This window comes from Lepidochelys kempii, chromosome 3 (assembly GCF_965140265.1).
Source record: "Lepidochelys kempii isolate rLepKem1 chromosome 3, rLepKem1.hap2, whole genome shotgun sequence".
NCBI lineage: Eukaryota > Metazoa > Chordata > Testudines > Cheloniidae > Lepidochelys > Lepidochelys kempii.
Window position 1 is genome coordinate 56,571,678 of NC_133258.1, and position 18,267 is coordinate 56,589,944.

The 18,267-nt window shown below is 41.3% G+C and overlaps 1 protein-coding gene across 5 annotated transcripts in view; it reads right to left on the minus strand.

The window, feature by feature from the left end:
- ASRGL1 (asparaginase and isoaspartyl peptidase 1) overlaps positions 1-16,583 on the minus strand; it is a 53,405-nt gene extending 36,822 nt beyond the window's left edge. The window contains exons 1-3 of one of the 5 annotated variants that reach the window (XM_073336398.1): positions 16,117-16,583; positions 12,918-13,119; positions 6,394-6,536 (exon numbers count right to left, since the gene is read on the minus strand). In XM_073336398.1, coding sequence (XP_073192499.1) covers positions 6,394-6,536; positions 12,918-13,104 — 330 coding nt within the window. In that variant the 5' untranslated portion in view covers positions 13,105-13,119; positions 16,117-16,583. Of the gene's footprint in view, positions 1-6,393; positions 6,537-12,917; positions 13,120-15,824; positions 15,936-15,960; positions 15,979-16,010; positions 16,029-16,116 lie in introns of those variants that run through there. The other 4 variants (XM_073336394.1, XM_073336396.1, XM_073336397.1 and 1 more) reach the window with 4 other exon arrangements.
- Positions 16,584-18,267: the final 1,684 nt, after the last annotated feature.

Sequence of the window (18,267 nt, forward strand, 5' to 3'; positions counted from 1 at the left end):
AGTGATTGCGTTGGCTACTTGGATCACAGCAGCCCCCACTCCACTCCAAATTGATTCCCGACTAACTGGTAGCTGTCTGGCATTGCAAGCTTCCACAGGGCTATTGCCACTTGCTTGTGAACCGTGAGGGCTGCTCTCATCTTGGTATTCTTGCGCTTCAGGGCAGAGGAAAGCAAATCACAAAGTTCCATGAAAGTGCCCTTATGCATGCGAAAGTTTTGCAGCTACTGGGAATCGTCCCAGACCTGCAACACTATGTGGTCTCACCAGTCTGTGCTTGTTTCCCAGGCCCAGAATCGGCGTTCCACAGCATGAACCTGCCCCATTACCACCATGATGTCCACATTGCTGGGGCCTGTACTTTGAGAGAAGTCTGTGTCCATGTCCTCATCACTCTTGTCACCACACTGCCGTCGCCTCCTCCTCTGCTTTTGCAGGTTCTGCATATACTGCTGGATAACACGCGTGGTGTTTACAACACTCATAACTGCCACAGTGATGTGAGCGGGCTCCATGCTTGCCGTAGTATTGCGTCTGCAGGAGAGCAGAGTGGCAGTGGAAGTGGCGGGTGGATGACGAAGCTAACAGCAATATGGTGTCTGCACGGAAAAAGGCGCGAAACTACTGTTGGACCGTTGCTTTCACGGAGGGAGGGAGGGGGGAGCAAGGGGTAGGCTGGCAGCAGACGGTGCAGTACGACTTCTAGCTGTCGTCGTCTCCTGGGTGCTCGCCAGCAGATGGTGCAGATGACTGCTAAGGTCGTACGTTTCCAGGCAGACTGAATCTCCATGAGACGAAACTTAAGAAGAGAATGACCTAAAGTCACTCCCATTTATGTCCAGGCGCCCCGACAGACCTCACCGAGATCGGCCAAGAGCACTCACAAGACGACGACGGCTACCAGTTGTACTGCACCGTCTGCTGCCACAAGGCAATGAGCTGCTGCTGTGTAGCAATGAAGTACTGCGTCTGCCAGCACCCAGGACACGTACGGGGACGATGAGCTGAGCGGGCTCCATGTTTGCCGTGGTATGGCGTCTGCATGGATAACCCAGGAAAAAAGGCGTGAAACGCTTGTCTGCCGTTGCTTTCATGAAGGGGAGGGGGCCTGATGACATGTACCCAGAACCACCCGCGACAATGTTTTTGCCCCATGAGGCATTGGGATCTCAACCCAGAATTCCAATGGGCGGCGGAGACTGTGGGAACTGTGGGATAGCTACCCACAGTGCAACGCTCCAAAAGTCAACGTTAGCCTCGGTACTGTGGACACACTCCACCCACTTAATGGTCTTAAGTGGGGACACACACAATCGACTGTATAAAATTGATTTATAAAAAAAAAATTTCTATAAATTCAACCTAATTTCGTAGTGTAGACATACCCTAAGCAGCAAACTGGAGACCTAAGAACACACAGGCAACCTGACTTTAAATTGCCTGGGGTCTATCACAGGGTGTGTTACAATCTTAGTGTTAAATGTTGTAAACATTTACATATGTGAGTATCTTTACTCCCATGATTAGCCCCACTGAATGCATTCATTGTGTGCATAGGCATTTGCAAGATCACGACCTTAAGGTACATCTGCACTGGAATAAAAGAGTGACAGCATGACTGCCGTTGGCCCGTGTCAGCTGACTCAGGCTCACAGGACTCAGGACACAGAGCAGTAAAATTGCTGTGTAGACATTCACACTCGGGCTGGAGCTCAGGCGCTGGGACTCCGTGAGAAGGGAGAGTTACAAAGCCCAGGCTCCAGCCCCAGCCCGAACGTCTACAGAGTAATTTTGAATCCCACAGACTGAACCTCGCAAGCCTGAGTCAGTTGACTGAGGCCAGCCACAGGTGTTTCATTGTCAGGTAAGCACACCCTCACTGTAAAACTCTTTTTACATTTTTTTTATTGTCAAACTAAGTCCTTATTCATGAGAACAGAGACATGGAACAGTTTTCACTGTAGAAGTGGAGGCATGAGACAGGAGTCTTCTGTGTCTTCGTAACAATGGACAACACAGTCTTATATACCGAGTGATGTTACCAAACAAGAGAAGACATACCTGTCCTGCGAGCCTATTAACATTTGTCAGGGAGAAGAATAAAGACAGTGTATTCAGACAAAGCTGAAATGATCTTGTACTTTGCTGAACAAAACTTCCTTTGTGCAATACTGCCCCCCTATGCCTTTGTAACTAACCCACTAGCAACCTGTGATCCAAAACCTCCAAGAATTAGAGTGGGAAGAGAGACACTTAAATACACACATTTCAAAGAAAATTATAAGACGACTACCTCCAATACCTGCTCTCTTCTGCCTCCCCACAACAAAGGCAGATGGGCAATGGAAACCTCTTCATTGTATTTATTTAAAAAGTGAACATAAATTCTCTTTTAAAAATAACTCAAAGCCATTAAATGTCTAAACAAACAACTTTTCATCGTATATGCCCTATTAAGTTATATAATTTTTAAAAGGTTGTTTAGCAAATCAGCTCTCAGGTGTTCCCAGCATGCACTGCTCTGGTGATGCCTTCACAGCTTAGAATAGGTTCTGAACAGGAAATCTTTGCCAACAGAGGAGAGAGTCATTCCTTTAAGCTAGCTCTTACTAGGAAGGAATATAGGATGGGTCTTCAGTGCTTCTTCTATAGCACTTTTCTAAAAGTTTTGTTTATTTACCAATCTTATTGCATAGCCTACAGCAGAAAAAACAGCTGGAATATTGAAAAATGGACTTCCTCTCCCTCTAGAGAGGTAGATACGATGCTCACTTCCTCCCACCACCTGTTTTTTCTGTGGCCTCTTTAATATGTTTGTTAAATTAACAATATTGCAGATGTTGGCAATTAGTGGAATATAAATAATATATAGACAAACAAGAATTTCCAAAATAAATAAGAAAGGTCTCAGGGTTTGGGTGACCAACAACAAATGGTCATAGGTGCCAGTTTAAAAGACTTTGGCAGCCAGCCTTGAATTCAGACTAAGATTGCCATTTGTTTATTCAAAACCCTGGCACAATACAGAACAGAGCAAAGATACTACCTCCTGCATTAAGGAGCTTATATTCCATATTAGAATCTTTGGGGTCTAATTTAGGGAGGTGGGTTGTACTGTAGTTTAAATTTATTCATACAACTCATTCATTGCATGGAAAACCAAGTAAACCAGTGTTCCAATCATCATACAATCTTTACCTATTTGAGTTCTTTTCTCCTGAGAATGCCTAATAATTCTTTCATTTTTGGATGGCTATTTTCACACACATATACCCTGTACATCAGTTTTCTATTTCTGTTCATTGCAAATAATAATTTAACAGGAACTGCCTACAAAGGGATTTGTTGGCTCAGTACATTAACCTACTAAGCCTTTCACCTCTAGATACTTCTCAATTCTGTCTTATGGTAAATCATCAGTTAAAGTTAGTCTGGTACTCTCATTTTCATCCACATCACAACACCACTATGTCATTTGGCTAAATTTGGCCCAACTGAGAGCCTGAGTTACAGAAAGCTAGGATACCAATGGGTGCTGCAGGATTTAAAGGAATTGTTTTGGCCACTAGATGGAGCTCATATTGTTCCACAGGCAGAACGGAAACAATTACAAAACAGCTTTTATTATTATTATTATTTATTATTATGGCTGTTTTTCAAAGGAATCTAAGAGAGTTACGCACCTGATTTCCATTGAAATCCAAGGGATCTGGGCACCTAATACTCTTAGGATCCTTTAAAAATCCCAGCCGTCATCTTCCATGTGTTATGGAGTTCAAAGTGTTTCTAGATCATACAAAAATCTTTGCAATATACAAATATTAGACCTCCATTCAATTTATTAGCAACTAATTTTTTTTTTTACCTTCCATAAATAGGGTATCCCTTAAAATGATGTGCATGATGCTAAGAGTAGTTAGGGCTGTACAAAGTCAAAGTCACACTTGGGTGCAGAGGACTGCTACAAGGCCTAGCTCAGCCATTTTGTAAGGTTGTGCAGGAGGGGAAGTGCGGTTGGAGCAGCCAAGCTGGAGGCCTCTACACCTTCTGTGCACTGCAGAGGTGAGGTCTGCACATATGCTGCTGGCCCAAAATTTCTGTCTATAGCAAGCAGAAGGGCAACAGCTGGTGTTCCAGCTAATAGACTAGAATTCTAGCCGGTGGAAGGGAAAAGGTGAATTCCCCTGCTAGCTAAGGATATATAAATTATATGTCCACCACCCACTTGGACTTCTCCTTGTGAAGCCTGGTTACTAGAGCTTTGAGGAAAAGAGTAAATTTTACCAGAAAATAAAATCTCATTGTTTTGTTTTATCAGAATAATACAAGCTTTCTGTTCCTGTATAGTAGTGCTCTATTACTTGACTTAAAAATCTAGCCTCAATATTTTTGACACTACCAAAAAAATTTAACTGCCATTGTACAAAGACTTCACCATGATTGTAGGGAGAGAGAGAGACAAGTAAATAATAATACCATATAGCTCTTGAAAAGCACTTTTCATCAGTAGCTCACAAAACACTTTACAAAGGGGGGTAGTACCATTACCCCCATTTTACAGACGGGGAAACTGAGGCACGGAGTAGGGAAGAGATTTGTCCAAGGTCACCCAGCGGGTCAGTGGCAGAGTTGGAACCAGAACCTGGGTCTCCAGAGTTCTAGTTCTGTGACCTGAGATGGCTTTTTCAAGAGTGCTTACTGTTAGCCTAACTCTGCTCCCACTCAAGCCAAAAGGTGGTTTTACTATTCAAAGACAATAGGCAAATCAGAACTTTTATCCTTTGAAACATGAATAGCCAAAGGTTATTAAAGGTGACCTGTTTAAAAAAAATACAACCTGTGTCTTTTAGAATGTTGAGAAAGACCTGGAAATATTCCTCTCAGGCTTATTTTTACATTAAAAATGTTAGGCCTTGTCTACCTTGGTTTTGCCTGGATGACTCTATGAACACCTGCAGAATTAATGACAGGTGAATGAAACCTTAGTAACTGAGTGAAAAAGAGATTTTTGTCAGAATCCTTAAAGAAAACCAATCAAGATTTAAAAAAAAAAAAAAAATTAATTAATTAAATTTTTACACATTTGTTTAACCCAGTGTTTTGATGACAAACATTTTGGTGGAAAGCTCTCTTTGTTAGAGATTCAAACTCCCTATTCTTCTATTAAGGGATAAGATAGCTCCCACTCCAGTTCTCTAGTCCTTCAAGAAGCCTTTCAGGACAAGTCTTAATATTCTTGATCATACTAGGTTATAAGAAGAGAAACAAATACCTTTACAATCCCACATTCAGGCTTTTATAGGTCATGAAAGGGGAGAAAATGTTTGTACTCCTCCTTTGTAAGTCACCTTTAAAATAGCCAGGAGACTGAGGTAAAAGCAGCGTGAAAAATAAACCCACTTAGGCCTTGTCTACATGAAAATATTCCTTACCCTTGTTCAGCTATCGTGGAGCTGCACTGGTACTATCAATAGTGTAAATTCTAGTTTAGACAGGGTTGCAAGCTCTTAATCACCATGCCATATAATCCTAACTGTGGTAAAAAATAGTGACACCCAGTCTACCTTAGAGCTTCCCCATTGGTTGCAACACTGTGGCTACACCATTGCTGAAAAACAGGCAAGTAAATCCCTCATGAGATACCCATTAAGAAGCACTTGTTACTGGAGAAAAATGAAATGTAACAGTTAACATGTAGTCAAATCCAGATGCTCATGATTTCATTTGCCACATATACTGATAAATTGTGTTCAGACAAGTTCAGTTACCACAAGTTGCATCTTTTACTGCTATCTGCTCCTAGTGCAAAGTTGCAGTGCTAGTCTGTGACATGACTAGTCTTTCCAGATTAATCATCTGATTATTTCACAAAATCAGAAAGTAGAAGTGGAGAGGTCATCTAGTGTAATCTATTAAACCATCTAATAGAGTTACTATTGTGTTATTTACTTCAATCGCCTAACATTGCATGATTGTCCCCTACAGGCAATCTTCAGTACATTGTCTTGCCTTTTCCCTGCAGGAGCAAGCAGGAGGGCTCTGAGAGACACTGCTCTTATTAAAACAAATATCTACAGTATTAGCTCAGAGAAAGGTGAAAACAACTGGCAAAGTAAATTATGTATATCAATTTCTCCTCAAGTTTGCAAGTATATGCAACACCGTTTTAAGTGTTGAATAAAATTAGCACTTCAACTAATTTAAAAATCTTAAAATAAAAATAATCTTGCCTCTTTATATTCATGCCCATGGTCCCTCCTAGTACCACTGATTTCTTCCTCCTACCCTGATTTAAAATACTACATAAACAACATAGTCAGTGAGGTGTATCAATACATGCAATGAAATCCTAAAGGAAAAAATGTTTCTTATTCAAGTGCACATTCAGCATACCTTTTCCATGACAAGACGAGCAAGCTTTATTGGGTTAGCTATACATTTAACTGCAGATACTGCTCCTGAGGCTAGATTTTTTCCATCCATGATAATGGCATCCATTTCTACTTCACCCTTCTCATTTAAAACAGATCCACAGCCTAAAGACCAAAAGGGGGGCGGGGGGAAGAAAAAAGACATTAAGAGCTAAACATGGGGTGATTCAGTTTTATTAGCTTTTATTAGGCAAACCTCTTTTCCAGTTTGTGTATTGGCTTGTTTTAAGCCTCCTAAATGCCAAACAGGTTTTGAAAAGAGAAACATTCCTGTTCAAACAGAAATAATTAATAGGATAGTATATGGAACTTAATATAATTGAATTTTTAATGGTACCTAAGTCACATTAGGAGTGAAGGGCAGAGTTATAAACAACTATAAATGAGACTGTTTCTACCGCAATATCTCTTTTTACACACATAAAACTATTTTACCTCCACATTCCTCCAACAATAGATGCAGTACAACCTATCAGTATACCTTAGGGTCTAATCCTTTGAGGTGCTGAAATCAATCAGAGATGAAGGCAGACGGTATCTTCCCAGGCCAAACAACAAGATTTCAACCACTGTTGGATTTGGTGCAATGGCACAAATGCAAAATTCTAGCAAGAGTGGAAAAATGTATTTTCCATTCACCAAAAGTCTGAAATATTGTGAAATATTTATCGTTAGCAAAAATAAATGAAGGAGTTAAGAAAAACACTAAGACAAATAATAAAATGCTGTGAAAATCTGAGCAGTTATTGGAATAGCTTTTTTTAACTATTTATGTCAATTCCGTAGCGAAACCTTCTTTCAACAATGAGCTATACTGTGTGATATGCAGGGTGATACTGTAAAAAGCTCTTTAGTAACTGGAATATTTTATCAAGGGTGCTGGTTAGTAATCGATCATCACTGAAATCAACACAAATGTATAAATCTTGCAAACAGTGGGGAGAAAAGTACAACTCCATTTGAAATCAAGCTTCTAGTAGAAACACCTTCAGTATGTTGTTAACAGGACTGGTGCTTTAGCTGTGCTTAAACTGTGAAAAGGTATTTTCCTGTTAGTAAACACCAGTCTCCATCCTTCTTTAATATTGGTTTAACAATCTCTGACATTAGACTTTTAATCCAAAATATTACAGACCTGGTGCCACTGACTTCTGTGAGATTATTCACCTGAGTAAAATTATATATGTGCTGATGTATGGGGGATGAGGTATTGGTGAGCTCAACTCTCCACTTTCTGCTAAAAGCATAGAACTCTCCTTTCCCCCATAGTTTGGATTCCTCTAAAACTTTGGGTTGCCAACCCTCCAGATTGGCCTGGAGTCTCCCGGAATCAGCATCTATCTCCCGGTGACTATTGAAAGCAATCTGGGAGATTTTAATAGGATATTTTAAGAAAATGACATTACGTCATGCTGGGGAAAAAATATCTCCTGGAACAATTCAGTCAGAGTTGGCAACCCTACAGCTGCTCCTGCACTATTCAGATCAGTAAGTTAGCAGTCTGTGACTACCACTGGCTGCCATCTCCCAGCTGGGTCACATATCTGTTCCTGCCTCACATATCCAGGAAGACAAGTTCATGCAGGTGTTTCAAACCCGGAGCATTCAAACATGACAGCTGCTGTGCACTGAGATGGGCATAACTAATCATAAGCCACTACATTTGCAGCAGCACTTCACAAAAACACAGGTCATTTGGCCCAGCTTTGAATCAAGGGCAGGAAGCAAGAGCCAAGGAAAACCCAAAGGCCAGCAAGGAGTGGGTCTGACCTCTTCCAAATTGTAGTAGGGTTTGTAGGGGCAGAGCACTTATCTAGCAGATGAGAGGGAGTCTGTGTGTGCCTTTGTCTGCTCTCACTGGAGCCTGTTTCTCCACACTCCCTGCTATCTATGCACCACAGCATGGCTGGGCCTGCAAGGGAGAAGAGAGTATAAAGAACGTTATATTCCTGACATCGGAGCTGTAGTCCTTGTACATCATAGGTTCGGCGTTGCTACTAGCAGGTCAGGTTTCTGTATCAGATATGGACTAGCTGCAGAGCTATTCCAGAGAGATACTGTATACCAGAGATGTAAGACACTTTAATAAAATGCCAGGAATAGCTGGTGTGAAGTCGTTATGTTAAACAGAGCACCACCTCGTGGCTGAACAGTATAACATATTTTAGAATTCCATTCCATACGGAGTGTAAACTAGCACTGTTAACCCCCATAGACGGGGTGGCAAGGAGGTGTGACCATGGCCCCTTCTCACCTCAGCCAGTAGAGCTAACCAGCTTCTAAAGGGAGTATATGCTGCATGCTCTGTGCATGCAGTTAGATCTGGAAGATGTGCCTCTTGAACGCCTGCAAGGGCTGGGAGACACATCATTCACAACACATGGCCCAACTGAACCCTGTTGTCTAGAAGAGACCTGTGTCACTTCATCCTTACCCCTATTTCCTCCCCACCCCACTCCTTGTCTCTTAGAAATGCTGGTGTTTTCCAGCAAACATTACACAACAAAACCGCTTTCTCCTTTATGGAGATAAACACCACATGGTGGGTTTTAAACAGCCACTCCAATCAGGCCTCTCTTCACATAGCTTTCAGCTCATTTTCTCCTGCTCATTAAATACAGCTGTTCTCAATGAGCTTTAACACATGTAGCTGTATATGTAAGTGATTACAACTACTTACCATGTGCATTAGTGAAGCCAAACTTTAACAAGTGGGCTGCAAAACTGTTTCAGCTGAAAGCTCAGGCCCACAACCTTAGCAATTTTTTGTTAAAAAAGTCAGTTGTCATTTAATGTGTGAAGTACATTATAAACAGAGCACGGAATACAGTTATCTGAGCAAAGAGTAAATTTGAGTAAACATTATTAAGCAAAACAATCTATTTCAGGCTTAAAATATACTGATTTGCTCATTTATAACAAAAGGTGGTCACAAGACTCAGTTCAGGAAAAGGGAAGCCATATACATGTACTTTGCTTTATATGCTAGTTAAATGTTAAAATTGTTGACTGACAGTCTTTTTGGTAGAGGATAATCTGAAGTTTTATCAGCCATTTGCGATAGTTTGATAAATTCAGAGCAGCTGCTCACAGTCATTAAATCAGCAGAAATAAGAGTTTAGACACATGGGGCTAAATTCCCCTCTCAGTTACAATGGTCCACTGAAGCCAAAGGGTTCAATGTAGCGAAGCTAATGAAGTAACACCAGTGAAACAGAAGGAAAATTTCACCAACAGATTCTTTGTCATGTAGTACAGCCCCTCTATTTTAATGGATTAGTTGGTTGACATTGGGGTAGTAAATTCTTACAGTGCTCTGTCAGAAAGGACGTGACTAAGAACCTCAAGTCTTGCATTCTAGAAAACAGGGCAAGAGGCTTCCTCTTGAGGGCAGTGTTTTGCAGACAATCACTTTTCTTGCCCTAGACAGAAATACATAACTTTAAAATATTGGTTACTATGTGTCTGAACTTGATGTCTACGAGATAGACAACTTGGACAAGGAATAATGATATAGTGAAGGGGAATGAAAATATCCCCAGATGGAAAACTTAGGTACATATGTGGTGGTGGCAAAATAATGGTCTACCTACCTTCCCCTAGCCAACTTATTTTTTCTGCTCCCTCCCCTTCCATCCCAGTAGGACTCAAAAGTAGTAATCCCAGGAGTGACAGGATACTGTATAAAGGGATATGGAGAGCCTTTGGTCAGCTTACGGGTATTACGAATTATATTATTTCAGTGGCCAGTGTAGCCAGCCAGGTTTTCAGCCTTTTACATGTAAAAAAAAATTCTCAATAGTGGCACCCAGATATACTGCGCAAAACAGCACACACAAGTAAACCTTACTCAACCAAGAAGCTCCATTGGCTTCAAATATATGCTCTGTCTGAATAAAGATTAAAAATACATGTTCACATGTGTTTTTGTAGAACCATCTATACTTGTGCATAACAAACCAAAAGATCACATGATCTTTTGGTTGTAATTCTTCCCTTTCCCCCTTCTCTGTTTTTCATCATCACACACAGTATTACATTTAAACGTAGGCCCAGACCCTATGACTGGCTCCATGCAGGCAGATGAAGACCTAAGACCAAGTGGAGATGCAATAAAGTTGGCAGGACTCCTCAGGAGATCAGGGATTTGCCTGTGCAGACCTAGCTGATGTCTTATATGCAAAAAGGCAATGTCTGGCCAGAGGAGCGCTTCTCCGACACATACAAGGTAAAGCTATAGAGTACTGAAGCATTCAAATAAATAAAATGCTGAAAACAAAGTTCAGATACTGATCCATTAACATAAGCAAAATAAATCTCCGAAGGTGGGGGGGAATAAAGACTTCTTTCATGGACAGGCAAAGAAAAGTGCAAGATCAAGTAGAGAACAAATCTAGGGTTGGTTATATAACAATCGCATCTTTCGTACCATGTTTGCCCCATGTTTCTGTTTCCATTTTGCTAATTCAGAAAGGCTTGTCACCAGCAGTGTTTTCTACCCAAGTCAGTCAGAGAACAATATATTTCTAAAACAAAGTGAAATGGCTTTTCAGTTACAGGATGGGGAAGGACATATGATGCTCTCTGAACTAGGTGGCCATGCTGAAAACAATTGCGTCTACATAAAGCACTGAACAAATGCGGGCCTTTTTCTTCAGCTCCATTCCTGACATATTGAGTGGGAGCACTAAAGGAGAAAAAGGAGCACTATTTTCCACTCACTTTAAGCAAGATGATAAAATGGGGTTGGTGGGAAGGGGAAAATATTAGACAGCATCATTGAAGATGGGGGCTCATAACTGGTATACTTAGCAATGAGCATACTCGTAAGAATTCACAGATTATCTACTGTCTTAACAGCACTGATATTCTGAAGAGAACAATCCCACTCGGGCAGTAGATTTAGGCCAAGCACTGACAAAAAGATCGAGGTCTAAGTTTTGCCCACAGTTGCATTCAGGTAATTTAAATGGAAACGCCAGGGTTATAATGAAGGTATAATTCACTCCTGAAGGTCTGGGTCTCTTAATAAACTCATAGTACAAAAATGAAGGAACTTCTGCACAAGAACAACACTGCAGAACAAGAACAAAGCTGCAGCTATTTTAAAAAAACCTGAGACCAAAAATAGAAACTCTTCTCCTTTTGTCAATCTTCATGCTCTTTACTTAGAATCATAGAATATCAGGGTTGGAAGGGACCTCAGGAGGTCATCTAGTCCAACCCCCTGCTCAAAGCAGGACCAATCCCCAACTAAATCATCCCAGCCAGGGCTTGGTCAAGCTTCACCTTAGAAATATCTAAGAAAGGAGATTCCACCACCTCCCTAGGTAACGCATTACAGTGTTTCACCACCCTCCTAGTGAAAAAGGTTTTCCTAATATCCAACCTAAACCTCCCCCACTGCAACTTGAGACCATTACTCCTTGTTCTCGCATCAGCTACCACTGAGAACAGTCTAGAGCCATCCTCTTTGGAACCCCCTTTCAGGTAGTTGAAAGCAGCTATCAAATCCTCCCTCATTCTTCTCTTCTGCAGACTAAACAATCCCAGTTCCCTCAGCCTCTCCTCATAAGTCATGTGTTCCAGTCCCCTAATCATTTTTGTTGCCCTCCGCTGGACTCTCTCCAATTTTTCCACATCCTTCTTGTAGTGTGGGGCCTAAAACTGGACACAGTACTCCAGATGAAGCCTCACCAATGTCGAATAGAGGGGAACGATCATGTCCCTCGATCTGCTGGCAATGCCCCTACTTATACAGCCCAAAATGCCATTGGCCTTCTTGGCAACAAGGACACATTGTTGACTCATATCCAGCTTCTCGTCCACTGTAAACCCTACGTCCTTTTCTGCAGAACTGCTGCTGAGCCATTCGGACCCTAGTCTGTAGTGGTGCATTGGATTCTTCCGTCCTAAGTGCAGGACTCTGCACTTGTCCTTGTTGAACCTCATCAGATTTCTTTTGGCCCAATCCTCTAATTTGTCTAGGGCCCTCTGTATCCTATCCCTACCCTCCAGCATTATCTACCTCTCCTCCCAGTTTAGTGTCATCTACAAACTTGCCGAGGGTGCAATCCACACCATCCTCCAGATCATTAATGAAGATATTGAACAAAACCAGCCCGATGACCGACCCCTGGGGCACTCTACTTCATACCAGCTGCCAACTAGACTTGGAGCCATTGATCACTACCCGTTGAGCCTGACAATCTAGCCAACTTTCTATCCACCTTATAGTCCATTCATCCAGCCCATACTTCTTTAACTTGCTGGCAAGAATACTGTGGGAATGAGAAATACTTACAATGAGAAATAAGGCATTTTGAGAGGCCAGCATCCAAACAAGTGCAGTCTGTGCTCAACTAAATGCATCACATTGAAAAATCCACCCCTCCCCCGCACAACCAACAGAGCAAAATACACAAGGATAATAATGTGGTCTACATAGAGAGATTTCATTGTGTAGTTATATGCTTGAAAAATTACCTGCATTAAAATGTGGATCATCTTCCATTGAGGTCACTGCTTCTTCAACTGCATCTAATGCACTGCCTCCTTGTTTAAGGATACTGTAACCTTTCAGTGCTGCTGTGGTAACACCTGAACGAGCTCCTTCTTCCCGATCTTTAAAGATGCGGCCAGCTCCACCATGAACCACAATAACAGGCTTCATACTGCCAAATCCTTGCTAATTACAGATTAGAAACATGTTATTCAGAACTAATCTTCCTAAAACACATGCAAAGCAAGAAGCTTTAGCGAATGCTCCCTTCTTCATGGTCCAGCCCCACAGATGAAATCCACTGCGGTGCTCAGTGTGATATTAACTAGGTTTATTTTTCAGGAGACTGAACATTCTCAATACAGGCTTCCTGATTCTGTAATTCACCTCAGGTGCTGACAGGGCATAAGTATGTTGACTTTCACGGCATGTTGCAAAGGCCATCTATTTACTTAGCCTTATCCTGAAGGATGGATTGAGGACGGAGGGTTTTAAAAGGTCCATTCTTACTGCCACTATAGTCAATGGAAGTTTTGCATGTGACTTTAGTAGATGCAGGACTGACCCTTCATATCTCATGGGGAAAGAGAATTTGGTTTGAATAATTATTTCATGTGTTTTTTCAATTATATTATTCATACGGCTTGAGATATTGTGATAGGCACAGATTTATACTTTGAGGAAATAAATAAGAGCTCAACAAATGAGAAGTAGAATTATACTGAAGAAAGGCAAAAGAGAAAAACACCTCTCAGGAGAAACAGTATCATACTTAAACACTTTTGTCTGTAAATTCTCTTTCTGCATTATAACTGTATATATAGTAAGTAAATAGAGCCCAGAAACAGCAGCTACAAACTCACTGAATCATATGGTTAGGTGAAAAAGAAAAAGGAAAAAAATGAGGTCATGACAATTCTGCACCTGAAATGGTTTTGGTTTCAAGTTGCTCTTTTTATACATTGATGGCAGAATTTGGTCTTAAGATATACGCAGGCAACCTTCATTCACTTCAGTGGGGGTTACAATTTTTTTGGTGAATCCTAACTTTGACAAGCTTTTAAAAATAAGTTTGCACACTATATATCTACATCTACACATTTCAAGATATTGCACTTGTCTCCCTCAACCTGTTTTAAGAAGTTTCACTTACATAGTGAAAGAAATAATTCTTACATGTGGAGAAATAATTCTTCTATAACAAATAATAAGGAAATTAAAACTTGAGGCTTGTTCCTGCTAACCCTTCTTTCATGTCAGATGAATAATCTGTATCTTCTACTTTAATCAACCTGTTTGCATAGTGCAGTTAAAGCTACTCACCTGACATGAAGGAAGTGTTAAGCAAGATCTGGCCTTAGTTTAAAACTTAACTGATGCTTTCGCCTGGATTTCAAACCTTTGACCACTTGCAAGGTAAGCACAAACTTCGTACTCTGGGAAACACAAGATGTTACAAGCTGGTAGTGAACAGTTTAATTTTTATTTTTGACTGTACAGAAAGGAACATTAATTGCTTTGCCACTCTGTAAAGAATGAGAAATAAGGCATCTTGAGAAGCCAGCATCCAAACAAGTACAGTCTGCACTCACCTAAATGTATTACATTAAAAAATTTACACACACACCTGTGTCGAGAACAAAGGTAAATCTCCCCACTGTATTTTCCACTGAATGCATCCGATGAAGTGAGCTGTAGCTCACGAAAGCTTATGCTCAAATAAATGTTAGTCTCTAAGGTGCCACAAGTACTCCTTTTCTTTTTGCAAATACAGACTAACACGGCTGCTACTCTGAAATTTGTCTTTATGGTCATTTCTCCTTTGCTTTTCCTCCATTTCCATCTTACTTCTAGGACTCATGAGGCATTTCACCACATGAGATTAGTATATCAGGACACACTATTATTATTAAGAAGATGACATATGCCAATGGGAGGAATGGACTTGGATATAATACATCTTTTCACAGATAGGTGGTAAACTGTGAGCCATGTGATACGGTAAATTACATTTATCATGCAATGATTATAGTCTGGATTCTGCCTCCATCTTCTCCTGGGACTACTTCTAACATTACAAGCCTCTGAATGGTCACCATTTAAAAAAAAAAAAAAAAAGCTTGATGCCAAAAAACAAACAAACCAACCACCCCATTTTATTCTTTACCTTCCCAAATGTTTACTCTGACGTATCTGATTGGCATTCTTTAGTCCTGGTTGACTGGTTTAGAGGCCCAATCTCTTATAAGCCACAGGGTTTTGGAAAGGAGCTTTATACCATATTACCAGTGTTATTTATAATAGCACACTAAATGTGCCAGACATTGTACAAGCACATAGGAAAGCACAATCCCTACTGCAAAGGGGTTACAGTCTAAAAATGGGGCACACGGTTACTTGATTATAGCTCCGAAAGGTACTAAGATATTGGATTTTAAAGCAGACGTATTTATGTAGCCTAGTATTTAGATAGTTAAACAAACAAACAATACATTCCTCTTTGTCAAAGAGAGTCCCCGTAGTTCGAAGGGAATCTGGCTTTACTAGAGGAGGAATGAAAAATAGTATGGGTTTTTAAAAAAATGCTCTAAAACCAGTTTCTGTTAACTGTGTGACACAGACACACACATATATATATAAAAAATACAGATGGTGCCATGTGACATACTTTTAATTGGCACAGTTGTATGGCGGCCTGCATAACTCATTCATAACTTTGCGACTGGTAAAGAGTTTACCCATCCCCAACTCTTGCAGATCAAACCTTTATACCCCATAATCATGAATCCTCTCAATAGATTACATTTGTGGTACTGACCACTACCGAGATTAAATAAAGGAGGAAAATACACCTCTTTTAGCATAAAATGATACAACTTAGAAATGCAGACCTGCTCTTTGGGAGGGGGGATGGATTTTAGAACTCAGCCTTCACACCCACTCCTTCTGGGGACAAAGGATTTTGCTACACGATTTTCAATAACGAGCGCTTAAATGTCTCCCTCATTCACAATTCCCCCCCAGCACCTGCAGACAAGCGACAGTTCCCAGAAATTCCTGAGAATCGACATGTGTACCAAACCAGAGCAAGCAGCAGAGGACTAGCAGAAAAAGCGAGGAGGAGGAGGAATGCATTCATTCACGCCGCTGCAGGCTGTTTTGTTACAGGGTAGAGTTACTCACAGGTGGTTGCTCTTGCAGACTTCGCTGATGAGTAGGAAATCTTAAGGGAGGGACACAGAACAGGAGCCAAGGGTCTGCAAACGCTCAGTCTTGCTTCCGCATGAGATGGCTCTGGTGTAAAAGGCTGGTGATCACATGAGCAGCAATTATCAGGCAGTTTGCCCTTAGTAAAAAGAGCTGCTGTCTTCCTGTGTTTGAATGGATTTGAAGGAAGAAGGCTCCCTTAATTAAAATGGCTACCTAGGTCCTCTCAGAAGCGAGGCGAGTAAAGGCTGCCATCCATTACTGTCAAGAGGTTCAAAGCTAAGGTGCCGTCTGTCAGGGTTTCTACCCCCCTTATCCTCTAGCAGTGTTTTCTTTTTTTCCCTGTCTTTTGTTCTCCCTGAGGTGGGGACGGAAAAGGGCTCAGGAAGCTGAAGGCAGGGAAGGGAGGTGCAGGCTAGAAAAGGAAAACGGACAGCTGCCCCCTTCTTTCTGCTGGAGTGGGACTGCCGAATCCCCCGCCTGGCAGCCTTCTGCTGTGTGAGTGGCAGCTTAGATTTGCAATGGAAAATGCACACACACATTTGTGGAGAGGCTTCCAACTAAAGATCAACAGCATAAAGCACACAGAAACCTAATCCACTGTGGTGTTTTTAATCTCATGAGTCTAAATTAGTGAAGCTGAATGCAGGTGAAATTGAACAAGTGAAACTTTATTAAACCCTGTGGACTGCTATCCACCAGGCTGAGTTGCTTCCTGCCTAACTCCCTATGTTCCCCTCACCAGGGTTGTGCCATCTATAAGAGTCTCTCCAAGAACATGGCCCCTCTGGCAATGATACAGCATTCAGATTTTTCAGCCCATGTGCTGCCCCCCTTCTGTAGGTTATGCTGCTGGCCAGTTAGGCACAAGAGCCCACATCCTCAAAGGTATTTAGATACAGACAAATAACTTCAAGGGTCTGGGCCAAAGCCCATGGGCATTCCTGTGTCCCCAGATGGACATTGGAAGTGATTTCATTATTGCAAATGCAGGTGTTTACAAGCAACTCTGCCCAGCAAAGATCACTGTAGGTAAACACCCCAAACCAAACCTTTCCTTCATGCTTATAAATGTTCCTGTTTCACCACAGCAGCAGCCTAGACTGCAGGCAATATTATGCAATGCTGTAGCCTCAGGAGCACTGTGGACAAGGACATACACCTATTCAGTGAGCCAATGCTAGGCAAAGCCATCTGTGTGAACCACTCCCTTACTTGGTTAATGGCATGGGGGTCCTATTCATTGAGAACTAGAGTTGGTCAGGAGTTTTCTATCAATTATTTTGCATAAGAGAATGCAGTTTTGAGAAAATCAGAATCAACTGGTATGTTATCAGGATTATGCCTATCCCAGTGCAGGGGAAGGTCAGAAAGTCTCATGAATTTATGGACTTTTCTGCAAAATTCAACGCAGATACCCACACTAGATGTGAGCATGTGGTGAGTTATTCACATTTTTTAAAAGAAATAAAATTGTTTTGAGGAAATGAGGATTTCTACAGGTATGATGGTGTCACAGAATTCCTACTTTGTCCCATGATGGGACCTCTACTTTAGTTAACTGTACTACAATGACAGGTTTCAGAGTAGCAGCCGTGTTAGTCTGTATCCACAAAAAAAAAAAGGAGTACTTGTGGCACCTTAAAATTTATTTGAGCATAAGCTTTCGTGAGCTACAGCTAACTTCATCAGATGCATGCAGTGGAAAATACAGTGCTTTCATTAAGTTTATGGATTTCCACTCCATACAGCTAAATTCAGTGTCTTGCATAATACAAGGTATTTTCCACTGCATGCATCAGATGAAGTGAGCTGTAGCTCACGAAAGCTTATGCTCAGATAAATTTGTTAGTCTCTAAGGTGCCACAAGTCCTCCTTTTCTTTCTGTGCTACAAGTGATTTACTCAATTTTAACTATCAGGTGTGCCACTGCCTCAGTGTCCTTGTCACTCACTACATAATTTGATTTATCCCTCTCGCTACACTCCGAAAACTCCACCCCTTCCTGAGAAAACAAAAGTTCAGAATAAACAATTATTTGAATCAGGCATTCTTTTCCTTCTCTGTGCCACAGACCTCATTTGAGGGGCGAGCAAGTTTGTCAGCATTCATGAGCAATCTTCGACT